Genomic DNA, 12,391 nt, shown 5'->3' on the forward strand with positions numbered 1-12,391 from the left:
GAATACTTTCAGTTGCTGCTTGTATGATAACATTTGTGATCAGGTCGTTAGCATTATCAATTGCTACATGATTCAATGGGATCAGACTGAGGTCGCACTTCTCACTAAAACAACTCCAGTCAGCGTCCTGGAGTCTCCATCTCGGAGGACGTGTTGTGAGTGTATCAGCTACTGGAAGATATTTCAAGATCACTGGGAAGTGGTCGCATCCAAAGGGGTTTGCCTCAACTGTCCATTCTACATCCTGGAAAAGTGATGGGCTGCAGAAGGACAGGTCTAAAACAGAGAAAGTCTGAGTTGGAGTATGTAAATAAGTTGGTGATCCTGTGTTTAAGAGGCAGATCATAGATGATGAGAGGACTGCTTCCAGCATCTGTCCCCTGCAGTTAACCCTTATGCTACCCCAAAGAGGATTATGGGCATTAAAATCACCCAAAAGTAGAAAAGGCTGTGGCAACTGACTATATAAACTTTCTATGTCTGTTTGTGTGACAGTTGCTGCTGGTGGCAAGTAAACTGAGCAGACTGTCACAACTTTATCGAGACAGATCTGCACAGCCACAGCCTCCAACTGTGTCACTAATTGTACTTGCTTAGTTGGAAAGGATCCTCGTGTGACAATCGCTACGCCGCCAGATGCACGTGCTGCGTCTGTTCGATCTTTTCTGAAGACGTTATGTCTGCGCAGTGGATTCAAAGTGTTCGTGTTTAGATAAGTCTCCTGCAGACAGAAACATGCCGCATTGTATCGGTCGAAAAGATCATTGACGTCATCCAGATTTGACAGCATTCCACGGCAGTTCCATTGAATGAAACTTCCCATCATAATAAATGAAATAAAGATGGCGAGCGCAGTACAAAGAAAGATAAAGCCATTAAAACCTCTACTGTGCAGCTTGGGAACCAAGAATTGCATTTAGGGGGCTTGAACTCTCCGCAGTTGTTGTTTCTGCTGTTCGTTTGCTTTTGCGCCCCTGCCTCTACCGGTTGTCCTCTCGCGTTTCTCTTTCGCTTGGGAGAAGGTGCTTGGAAGACTCGATGACGACTTCTGCGATGCGCGGTCGTCATCATCGATCTCCATGTTTAGTGTGCTTGTCTGGGAGGAATCCTTGGTAACCCCATCCCAAACTGAAAGGGAGCCACCAGCCTCTGAAGAGGTTGTGGCTGCATCATGAGGGCTGGCTTTTAGGCCAACCGAAGCAATCAGAGAGGACACTTGTGTCTCTCTCTGTTCTGGTTGGGGAGTGTGGAGTGGAGGCCCAGGAGTCTGGGTCTCCACGGATACTCTGAGTGGTGCCACTCCCCTACGCACCACCTCAGAAAACATTCCTTTCTTTTGAAAGTCCAGCTGTGCTTTCGCTGCCTTATATGTCAGTTTTTGTTCGGTCCTGATTCTGAGTATGTCTTTTTCGTCTTTCCAGCGTGGGCATGACCTCGAATATGTTGGATGGCCTCCTTGACAATTTACGCAGTGAAATTCTTTGCTACATGACTCCGGTGGGTGGTCGTTACCGGCACACTTTGGGCAAACTTGTTGTCCACGACACATCTGGGAGCTATGGCCGAAACGTTGGCATTTAAAGCATCGTCTGGGGTTTGGAATGAATGGTCGTATGTGACAGTTAATGTAGCCAGCCTTGATCTCTGACGGGAGTGTGTGTAACTGAAAGGAGAGTATTACATGCTTTGTTTGGACTTCCTTACCATCCCTTCTCATCACAATGCGCTTTGCACATACGACCCCTTGATCCTTCAATCCTTCCTCGATCTCTGCTTCCGAACAAGAAAGGAGTTCATCCTCGGAGATCACGCCTTTCACTATGTTTAAGGTGCGGTGTGTTGTGACCGTAACTTTGATGTCACCAACCTGTTTCACTGCTTGGAGTGCGGTACTCTGTTGTTTTGTGTGGACTTCAACCTGAAGATCCCCAGTGCTTAGCTTTTTAGCATTGTAAGACTTGCCTAGAAGTTTCTCTAGTTCCTTTGCTACTAGAAATGGTGATACTTTAGCGAGGGGTTTGGATTCATTGTCAGATTTTATCACAAGTACTTTGGGGAACCAGGGTTCCGGGTTTAAACCTACGACATCTAGTCTAACTCTATCGGTGCGACCCCTTTTCAAGGGTCGATCATGATTTTTTTTGCTAGCTGAATCCATAAAGATATGCTTGTAATTCAGTGCAGTGGGGTGCCGCCCACCACCGAGCCCAACCAGGGGAACGTACGGTCTGCACGTTAACACTTCCCCTGCACTATACCCTAGTGCAGCTTCTGGAGAGTGAAAGACTGCCCAAGGTTGACCCTTGCCGCCAAAGAAGGTGAAAAGAGGAAAAGGAGAGAGAGGGAAGGAGACCAAGGAAGAGAAAGTAATGAAAAGGGAGATGGCGACTAGCTGAATAATCCTGGCCGGGCCTTCCAGGACCACCCGACTATGGGAAGCAGGGGCCAAAGCGGTGTATTGCTTTCCCGGAGGGGCCCCGAAGGGTCCGAAACAACCTCCGGGTCCACTCAACCGCCAGGATCCCCTTTTCCCCAGACACGGGGAAGCCACGCACAGCTACATGTGGGGGTCTCCCTCCTGCGGCGACCCAACCGTTGGTGCAGGAGGGGGCTACTGCGGCTGCTGCCGGGCGATGGGGGCGCCAAGTTCACGACGCCGGGACAGGGGAAAGGGCATCCCTGAGCATATCATCCGATTGCTCGTGGATATGTACACTGACTGCTACACTACCTTCTCCGTCAATGGGAAAACGGACGGGAAAGGGGTGCACGTGCGACAAGGAATTAAGCAGGGTGATCCCCTGTCACCATTCCTGTTCAACTGTGTCATGGACCCGCTGCTAGAGAGCCTAAACAGAGCCCAAACAGGTTTCTACCTAAACGGGCAATGTGCGGGCGCAGCTGCCTTTGCGGATGACCTCCTCCTCTTCTCGGACAGTTTCGAGGGCCTCCGAAGTCTCATTCGAGCGACAGAGAGCTATCTGGGCAGCGTCCATCTAAAGCTTAACCTAAAGAAACCGCAGTATTTCGGGTGGAGATACAGCGGCTCGGATAAGTGGTTTAAGTACGACATTCCAGACGTGAACGTTGCTGGAGAGAAGGTGCGACCGCTCCCGAAAGGGACCCCGGTCAAGTACCTTGGTCTGAATCTCCCTGTCAACAAGTCTCCCTCTATCGATGAGACGAGAGCCGATCAAGTGTTCGGCCTTTTTCGGAAGGCAGCTTTGAAGCCGTTTCAGAAGGTTCATTGCATAAACACGGTGGTGATTCCAATGGTGTTGTACTCACTGCCTGACATCCTGTCAGTGAGACAGTACGCACCAAAGGCGAGTAAAAAGTACCGAATACGGATTAAGGAGATCATGAAACTCCCCCAAGGCTTCCCGTCAGCGGTGCTCCATCTGCCTGCCCGTGAGGGTGCTGTCTATAGCGACGGCCTGGTAGAACACCCCTCCAAGCTTCATGAGAAGTCGGGGGTTCCTCACGGCATCACTGCCACCAAGTGATGATGATGATGATAATTGGAGGTTTTTGGCGCAAAAGCGACTTACACCATAGAGCGCCAAAAACTATGGTTGTAAACACCGCCGCCAAGTGTCTCAACTCAGCAGTTGTGCAAGCCAAAGCAGACCGCACAGAGGGTGCTCGAACGTTACAAGACTTCGGGTCTGTTCGCCCACCGATGGGATACACTCGGCAACGGGTGGCTCCGTACAGGCGCTAAATATCTCTCGGATGTTGATCGCATCCGCGACCTGCGACTACGATCAAACCTCTATCCAACCCGAGTGCTTAGCAATAAGCACTCACAGGATCCAGCGGCCCGTCTGTGCCAAAGGTGTGGGAAGGAGGAGGAAACGGCCCAGCACATACTGCAGATCTGCCCAAGTGTACACTTGTCAAGGGTAGAGAGACACAACGACATCGAACGCCAGCTCATTCGCTTGATCGAAAAGAGGAACTCAGATGCCGCTATAACCACGGAGAAGGTGTACCAGGCTAAAGTGCAACGCCTTAGGCCTGACAATGTGATGGTGGAGAAAGACCTGGTCCGAGTCATTGACGTTGTCATTGCCTGGGATTCTAACCCTCAGTCTCTCGCTGATCACAATCGGGAGAAGGGTGAAAAGTACAGTGTACTGGAGGAATGTTTCCCGGGTAAACAGGTTGAGTCCTACGGATTCGTTTTGGGCGCTCGTTCAATGACGTCCGAGGGCACGCGGGCCTTGGCCAAGAAACATAGGTTAACCAAAGGTGATGTTGCATATCTGTCGGCGAGTGCTCTTATAGGGAGCCGTTTCAGGACTTGTGTCACGTGGCGCTAGGGGCACGGGCACGGGTGGAGTCGCCTGGGGTCTTCCTGGGTTTCCCTCAGGCCGTAATATGCGGATGCAGGCCCACCTACCGATAAGTCGGCCCAGGCCGCAGTGAGAGGGGCCCCAAATGCCGTTAGAAGGGGTCTCAATGACACTTGACAAGGACCTTGACTTGGCCTAGGTCTACCAGCATAGCTGGGAGGTCCCGGTTCGCCGGGGAAGGGGTGCACCCTTTTCCCACTCCAAAACCGGCATCAGGTGCGCGTGGAGAATGGGCAGGCACAAGGGCAGCCACTTTCGTCGCGGTACACCCATGGTGGGCCTGCGGGACGGGCCAACCCTGTTGGGAGTATGTTCGTCCCGGTTGCGGTGAGCAGGAAATGGTGACAGGAAATGGTGTGTCTCAGTACGCCTTAGGGTAGGAACGGGCACGGTCGAGGCGGAGTACACTCACTGAGGACCTGTGGAGGGACCGCCAGGATGGTTGCGGAGAGTGGTGTAGTTGGCGAAGCCGGCGCGGCCTCATTTACGCGGATGTCCGGGTAGGCGATGGCGCATTGACCAAGTCAGAGTACGCTCTGTATTGTCCTAGTGGACTGGCCCCACCGTGCCTCTGGGTGGGGCACTGGTCCCTGGCAAGAGGAGTAGGAAACGACTATGAGTTGGTGGTCTACTGGAGGAGACCGGCTGTGTCGAGAGTAGGTGGTGGGTTCTCTCACCTCCAGCCCGAAGGTTCGCTTTCGTGGCAAATTCAGGTAGTAGCTAACTGACGCAGAGGACGACCACGTTTCATTCCCACCATGTTTCTGTATACAATCCATTGAAAACAAAGAGTGATAGGCGGGAGTAAGAATAATCTGCTTTCTTTAGGGGGACCAATCCTGACCGATACCTCCACGTGATGTCCCCCGGGCCCTGATATCTTGCATATCAGGTGGCAAAAGTCGGTTCAGGTATTTAGGTGGTGACGTGCTTAGCGCCGAAGTTTTTGCCCTCGGTGCCTTTCTGTTGGCGCGAACTCTCAACAAGTGTGTTTTCGGTCCGCCGCCACCGCGGTTGTGGGCCCAACGGCCTAGTTGGTGACGGGCTTCGGCCGTCATGGTTCTCTGCGTGATATGTGAGAGATCCTTCAGGACTGAGCGCGGTCTGGCGCAGCATATAAGACTTACTCACCGCAGGCAGGTTCAATTTGAACCTGACCAGCCTCTAGTGGGACACGTGTCCCCTGCGACTAATACTGTTGTTGATCCAAGTGTAGATCATGTATTAACTAATCCAGTGATGATCTCTGTGCCTACTCTCTTCATCTGGTCAATTTGTGGTCGACGCTGTGCTTCGTCGCAAGGCTTGCGTGCCCACCATAATTAGCGCCATCCCGGAATGAACTTGGCGGTACCCTCTTCATCAAGAAATGTGCCAGCAGCAGATGGTGTCCCTTCTTCTTCAAGTGTCAGGACGTCGGACGACATGCGACTCCCAGGAGCCGCTGAGCACCAGTGTCTTGTTTCTGGATGCCTCAGGGTTTTCCGGACGGCCAACGGACTGGGACAGCACATGCGGCGCGCCCACAACCTGGAGGCGGACCTGGCTGTCGACACCAGGAGGACACGACCGCGTTGGAGCGAAGAAGAGTTGCAACTTCTTGCCTTCAAAGAGGCCGAGCTCACCCTGGCGGGCTCCCGCTTCATCAACATGGGCCTGGTTGACGCCTTCTCTCAGCGTACCCTTGAGGGAATCAAGGGCATCCGTAGAACAACTAACCACCGCTCCAGGGTTTCAGCGTCCCTAGAGATGCTGCGCGCTGCCTCTCCAGTAGGGTCCCAGAGTACCCCTCTCCCCCAGGAACCGCCTGAGATTGATGCTCAGGCACGCCGGTCTCCCATGGCTACTCCTCTCCACGTGGGCTCACCAGAGAGCCTCTCGTCTAAAGCAGCTTCTTCTCAAACTGGATCTTCTCCCAGGCCTCCTCCATCGCCCTATTCGATGGTTCCCGCCCTGGCCGCCCTTACTCCAGCCGTCGCCGAGTTGTCGGGCGATTCCCTATCTCCCCGAGCTCGGGGTCGGACCACGACAAGCATCTCTTCGAGCCATTGTCCAACTGGCGGCCGAGGGATGCGGGTTTCTCCACCAGCTGGACTCATTCCTGCGGGACCTGCTGCCGCACAATCCAAATCAGCACAGTTGGACCCCGGCCTCGCCCGATTACTCGCACCACCCGGAAGATCCGCAGACGCATGAAGTATGCTAAAACTCAGGACCTATTTCGCAAAAATCGGCGCTCCTGCGCCCGGCATGTGTTAGATGGGCCCCCCGCTGAGCCTCCGGGGGACCCGGTCTCCTTCCTGGACTTCCTGGTACCGCCTGACCTGCAAGAGCCTGTCGAGTCCTCTGCCAAGCCCGAAATGCCAGACCTCATCGAGCCCATCGCAGCTGAGGAAATAACTGCTGCGTTCCCAAAAGGCTCAACAGCACCCGGGCCATATGGTGTCTCCCTCACCGACCTCAGGGCCATCCCAGTGACCTTCTTGGTGATTATCCTGAACTTATTTCTTTTGGCAGGTGATGTGCCCGAATACCTCCACGAAGCGAGGACATTATTTATCCCCAAGGTGCCTCTGCCCAGCAGCCCAGGTGAATTCAGACCCATCACCATCCCCCCGGTCCTCCTGTGCCTTTTCCACCGAGTCATCTCGCCAACCGCCTGCGACTGGCCTGCCCTTTTACGGAGCAACAGAGAGCCTTCTCAGCAGTGTATGGGTGTGCGGAGAATGACTTCATCCTGCACTCCATCATCAAAGAAGCTCACCACCGCTGCCGCTCTCTGTATATCGCGACCCTGGACCTGCGCAAGGCATTCGACTCTGTCCCATTTGGAGCTCTACTTGGGGCCGCGAGGAGGACGGGTCTCCCTGCTCTCCTGGTCTCATACCTGGAGCGCCTATACCTTGGTCCTCGAACAACCCTGAAGACCGGCACCTTTAAGAGAGCCAGGGCGACCCTCTAAGCCCGGCCATTTTTAATTTTGTACTAGATGACCTCCTCCAGTGCCTCCTCTATACTCTCAGGGCCTAGCAAAAACTCCTCCCAAGGCCGTCGCAATCCTCCTCTACCCATCGCTCGTGGCGATCGCGTGGGGGCGCCGCGTAAACAGGGTCCGTCATCCTCCCTCCGCACATCGCCAGGCATGCATCCAGCTTCGTTTGATCGGAGTGTTGCCTAACATTTTGTGTGCCTTTTGCCCACGCGTCATATGGCATACTGTTGTGCGCCTCGATGCAAGTCTGACGAGAAAAAGAAAGTTGCAGGACTATCCTTCCATGAGATTCCTTCGGATGCCAACTTGAGGGAGAAGTGGCTTGCTGCTATCCGGCGTGACAGCTGGACGCCAAATTCGTCGTGCTACACAAAGTTATGTAGCCGGCATTTCACGGAAGATGACTTCATCCAAGGAAAAAGGCGACGATTGAAGAAAGGTGTCGTGCCTACCGTCTTTGTGGATTACCCTGCCCACTTGCAGCCGCAGAAAAGAAAAGAAAGAAGCATAGCCAGCATTGCTAAACGGGCGCGCGATGAAGTTTTAACAGCCATCCCGGCGGACTGTACCACACCGGACCCACCCAGTGCCAGTGCCTTCTCTCCAACCATTCCTCAAATGCATTCGGAGATGGATGAACTCGCCCAAAACTCGGACACGACCCAATCCGACGCACAAGACTGAAAACACGTGTCACACATGTCTACTCGCGACGAATGCGTCCAAGTCGACAGCCGGTCGAATTTGCTTGCAGCTGAACGACTTAAGTGGAGGCGGAAAGAACGAGACCTCAAGAATCAAATTCTACGACTCAAGGAAACAGTCGACAAGTACAAAAACGATCTGCAAAAGTTGAAAGAGGACTCATTGACGGCAGATCTCTCTTATATAAAAGAAAAAGCTGCAGAAAAAGAGCCTGCAGCAGTGTTCCTCATGGACCAAATATCCAACTTCCGAAGAAAAAGGCCCACCTGGTCTGAGGAGACAATTCGTCGCTCCGTGGTTGTGCGACATTTGACTACACGAGCTTATGAGCACATGCGGGGAGAGGTGCTCTTGAAGTTGCCGAGCCGTAATGCGCTCACTAACTACATTGAAGTTCCAAGCGGCGAGACAGGCTTCAGCAAGCTCGTTGAAACTCGGCTTCGAACTGAATCTGAAATTTTGCAAGCACCACAGTCAAGATATTGCTCCCTCATCATTGACGAGATGAGGGTCAAAGAAAAGCCACAGTACAACAAACAGCGGGACTGCTTTGTTGGGCAAGTGGACATTGAAATGGAGAACCAGAACAGCGGCCCTGTTTTGGCGAACTCTCTTCTGTGCTTTGTCATCAGTGGACTGTCGACATCATACCGTATCCCAGCAGCCTACCTCTTCACAAAAGGACTGACTGGCCCTCAGCCCTCAGTAATGGAAAAAGTGGAGTCTTGTGGATTCAGGATTGTGAGGTTAGTGACTGACAATCACAAGGTTAATGTGAATGCGATGAAGCTCCTGGGAAACGGCCTACTAACCTACAGGATTGAGCGTCCCATTGACTACAGTAGACTGCTCTTCCTCAGTTTTAACCCATGCCATGTGTTGAAAAATATTCCATCACAGTTCTTAGCACATGACATAGGCCCACAAGGGGAGATTTCATCTTCCCACATCAAAAAAGTGCACGAATTGCAAGAGAATATGACAATCAAGGCAGTGCGCTATCTGAGTCGGAAGCATGTGTTTCCAAATAATATCGAAAAAATGAATATCGCAAGGGCCGTCCAAGTTTTATCTCCTGATGTCACCTCTGCTTTGGAGCACCTGAAGGACCAGGCTGGACACACCTGCATCATCTCATTCGCAACTGCAGGACCAACCATCAAGTTCATGAAGTATATATACCGGTGGTTCGTTCTTCACGATACGAGCAACACCACCCAGCACATCCGCCGAGAGTTTCCAGATGCTCGGCATTATGATGACGCGGAAGATCCTAGACTTGAGTGGCTTGAGGCCACTTTGCCCATGTACCTGGAGGACTTGAAAAGCAGATGTCAGCATCCACGGGAATTCATGACAAAGGAAACGTACGAAGCATTTCTGCTCACTCCGTATTCTACTGTAGCCTGCATCAAATATCTGCTAGCAGAGGAGAAGTTCAAGTTTGTACTTACACACAAGTTCAATAGCGACCCTATAGAGTCACTTTTTGAGACATTGAGAATGTCGTCAGGTTGCAACGACGTTTTGGACGTTCGTGCAGCCCTCTCAGGACTGGAGAAAATTCTGAAAACAGGCATTGCTGCATCTAGCGAATGTTCGAATGTAGCACACAGCCAGCCTGTCACCACATCAGGTTCACTCCCTACTGAAACCCCACTGCCAGAGGTGAAGTCGGAACCTCAAATCGCAAAGACTGCCTTGGTTATACTGGAGAGACTGAACACAGTAATCTTGCCTCAATGGCTGCCAACGTTGCAAATATCTGCCAGTGCATATGTTGGTGGCTATATCGCACGGGTGATAAGTGAAAAGATCGAGTGTGAGTACTGTGTCTGTGCAACGATGAAGCCAGTGACAAGCCAACCATCTTGCAGTTCACTTGTAGTCAGGACAGAGGTGGGCTGCTGTATCCATCAGACCAGCTGCTGTTTGTGCTGGATACATTAAGGACATTTGCTGAATGTGCGCTGCAGGAAGCTCCAGGTCTACGAAAACCGCTGGCTACCTTACTATGCCATACAGTTCCAGCCCTCTGCCGTTCAAAGCGTCTGAAGTGCCAGACCAACGAGGACAGTGAACACAGAAAGCAGCTCATGGAACTCATATTAGTTCGTTTCCTGAGGCCACTACTTGTAAATCATGCATTTGGTGTTACGGACAGGCACGACCCTTTCAAATATTTTGCGAAGAAACCCATGTCTAGAAAATACATGAGGCTTTAACCATGTGCTTGCTCACGTAGTTTCGCAGGAATGTGTGTCACAGCAACCAGAGTTAATTTTTGTGTATAAAATGTAATAAATGAGAAATTTATATGTACATCTTACTTCGGTTTATATTTGAGTAGCAATATCAGGTGCATATGCGTAGAAAACGGGGTAGCTGCGGGGCTCGTCTCACCCCGGGCCGCTCTATGAGGGGGGGGGGGGGGCGGAGTCCGTCTCAAGTTCAATTTCGAGAAAGGAAGTTACGCTAGAGGCTGCAGAGTAAGGTAAACGCGGGTAGCAAACTGCGAAAAGCACATTATTCGGTTGAAAAAGCGGTTCTGACGTCTCCGAGGTGCTTGTCGCTACGCCCATGATCAGGTGGACCACGGAGCGTAATTTGCTTAACATCTCGACGATGAGCAGCGAGGATATAAAGGGAAGGGAAAAGAAAGCGACGAAAGACCGTTAAATGCAGCGGTGTACAAGCCACGATACAGTGTACGCAGGAGACACTGGCTGCGAACGTGTACACAAGCACTGGAGGCAGTCTGCTACTACCCTGTTTGGATAAAGCACCTGGCGGCGAAGCGCTGTACTTGCGCCGACGGCGGGCGCTCATTGTTCTCCTCTCCTTTTTCCAGGCACTAGAGAGTATAGAGGAGGCACTGCCTCCTCCAAAGTTTACCTCAACATGTGGGTGTGCCCTTGGGAACTGTCAACATCAATTGTATTGCGTTTGCAGATGACTTAGTATTGTTCGTTTCATCTGAGCCGGGTCTCCAGCAGCTCCTCAACTTAGCTGAAGCCTACTTAGTACCACGTGGGCTCTCGTTCAATATTACTAAATGTAGGGCCCTTTCTCTGGTGGCGTCCGGAAAAGGTAAAAAGTGTGCGGTCCGGACTGTGCCCTTCCAGCTCCACAACCAAGTCCTCCCGGTCTCCTCCACAGCTGCAGAATGGCAATATCTGGGGGTGGCTTTCAATACTTCGGGTCACCGTCCCTCTTCACCAGTGGAGGAGCTCCGGACACTGCTGGCAAGGACCACCAGAGCCCCACTAAAACCTCAGCAACGTCTCGTTATCCTGCGGAGTTTCATCCAGCCACGTCTGCTCCATCGTCTGGCCTTGGGTGGCTGCACTCTCCGCCTGCTCTACGAGTTGGATGTCCTCACCCGCGCAGCGATGCGGCGATGGCTCAAGCTTCCTCTCGACACGCCAGTCCCTTTCTACCATGCTTCCCATCGGGACGGTGGCCTTGGCGTCCCGGCGCTCACCACTCAAGTACCTGTCTCCGCCTGGCGCGCCTGGAGAGCCTCTCTTCGTCCACCTGGGATGCCGCTACGCAAGCGTTCCATCTTCCTCCGATGCGCTCCGAGTGCGCCTGGGCTCGTCGAGCTGCAACCTGGGACGGCATCATGTTAAGGACAGCCCCTCAAGTCCGCTCATACTGGTCTAGGAAGCTCAGCACCTGTGTCGACGGCAGAAGTCTCCGAGGTGCCGCGGCCGTCCCCTTCGTCCATGGTTGGGTGACTGACGGATCGTCCCTCGTGACTGGGAGAGACTTCATTGACATCTTGAAAGTCCGTGGCAACGTGGTCCCCACCAGGTCCCGGTCGTCGAGAGGTCGCCCTGAGGAGGATCGCCGGTGCCGTGCGGGCTGCGCAGCCGTTGAGACCCTGGCTCACGCAGTCCAGCACTGCCCTACGTCCAATGGCTCCAGGCACCGCCGTCATGATGGGGTGGCTATCTACCTCGCCTCCTGTCTGAGAAGAAAGGGCTGGCACGTCCAACGTGAGCGCCATCTGGCCACTTCCCAAGGACTACGAAAACCGGGCCTCATCTTGTATAGCCATGGTGAGGTCCACGTCGTTGATGTCCAGGTCGTCGGTTGTGGACGAGCTTTCAACACCTTGCACCGGGAGAAGGCAGCCGTATACAACACCACTGAGATTGCTGACCTGCTGAGGGCCTCCTCTCCTCCCGAGACGCCCATCCACTTCACTTCTGCGACAGCCTCCTTCCGCGGTCTCTGGGCCTCCGAGTCAGCCTCCTCCCTGCTAAGCCTGGGTGTGTCCAAGGGACAGTTGAAGATCGCTACAATCAAGATCTTGGAGGGCACTGTTAGA

The 12,391-nt window shown here is 52.9% G+C and overlaps 2 protein-coding genes and 1 pseudogene across 2 annotated transcripts; 2 read left to right on the forward strand and 1 right to left on the reverse strand.

The window, feature by feature from the left end:
• Positions 1-916: 916 nt before the first annotated feature.
• LOC135372152 (uncharacterized) lies at positions 917-2,158 on the reverse strand. The gene has a single exon (XM_064605843.1). It carries the CDS (start codon positions 2,156-2,158, stop codon positions 917-919), a length of 1,242 nt encoding a protein of 413 aa, XP_064461913.1.
• Positions 2,159-7,566: 5,408 nt separating this feature from the next.
• Positions 7,567-8,034, forward strand: LOC135372153 (THAP domain-containing protein 6-like). Its single transcript, XM_064605844.1, has one exon. The coding sequence runs from the start codon at positions 7,567-7,569 to the stop codon at positions 8,032-8,034; it is 468 nt and encodes a 155-aa protein (XP_064461914.1).
• A 15-nt stretch (positions 8,035-8,049) lies between these two features.
• On the forward strand, positions 8,050-10,280 carry LOC135372154 (uncharacterized; annotated as a pseudogene).
• Positions 10,281-12,391: the final 2,111 nt, after the last annotated feature.

The sequence above is a fragment of the Ornithodoros turicata genome, unplaced genomic scaffold (assembly GCF_037126465.1).
Source record: "Ornithodoros turicata isolate Travis unplaced genomic scaffold, ASM3712646v1 Chromosome13, whole genome shotgun sequence".
In the NCBI taxonomy this organism is placed as follows: Eukaryota; Metazoa; Arthropoda; class Arachnida; order Ixodida; family Argasidae; genus Ornithodoros; species Ornithodoros turicata.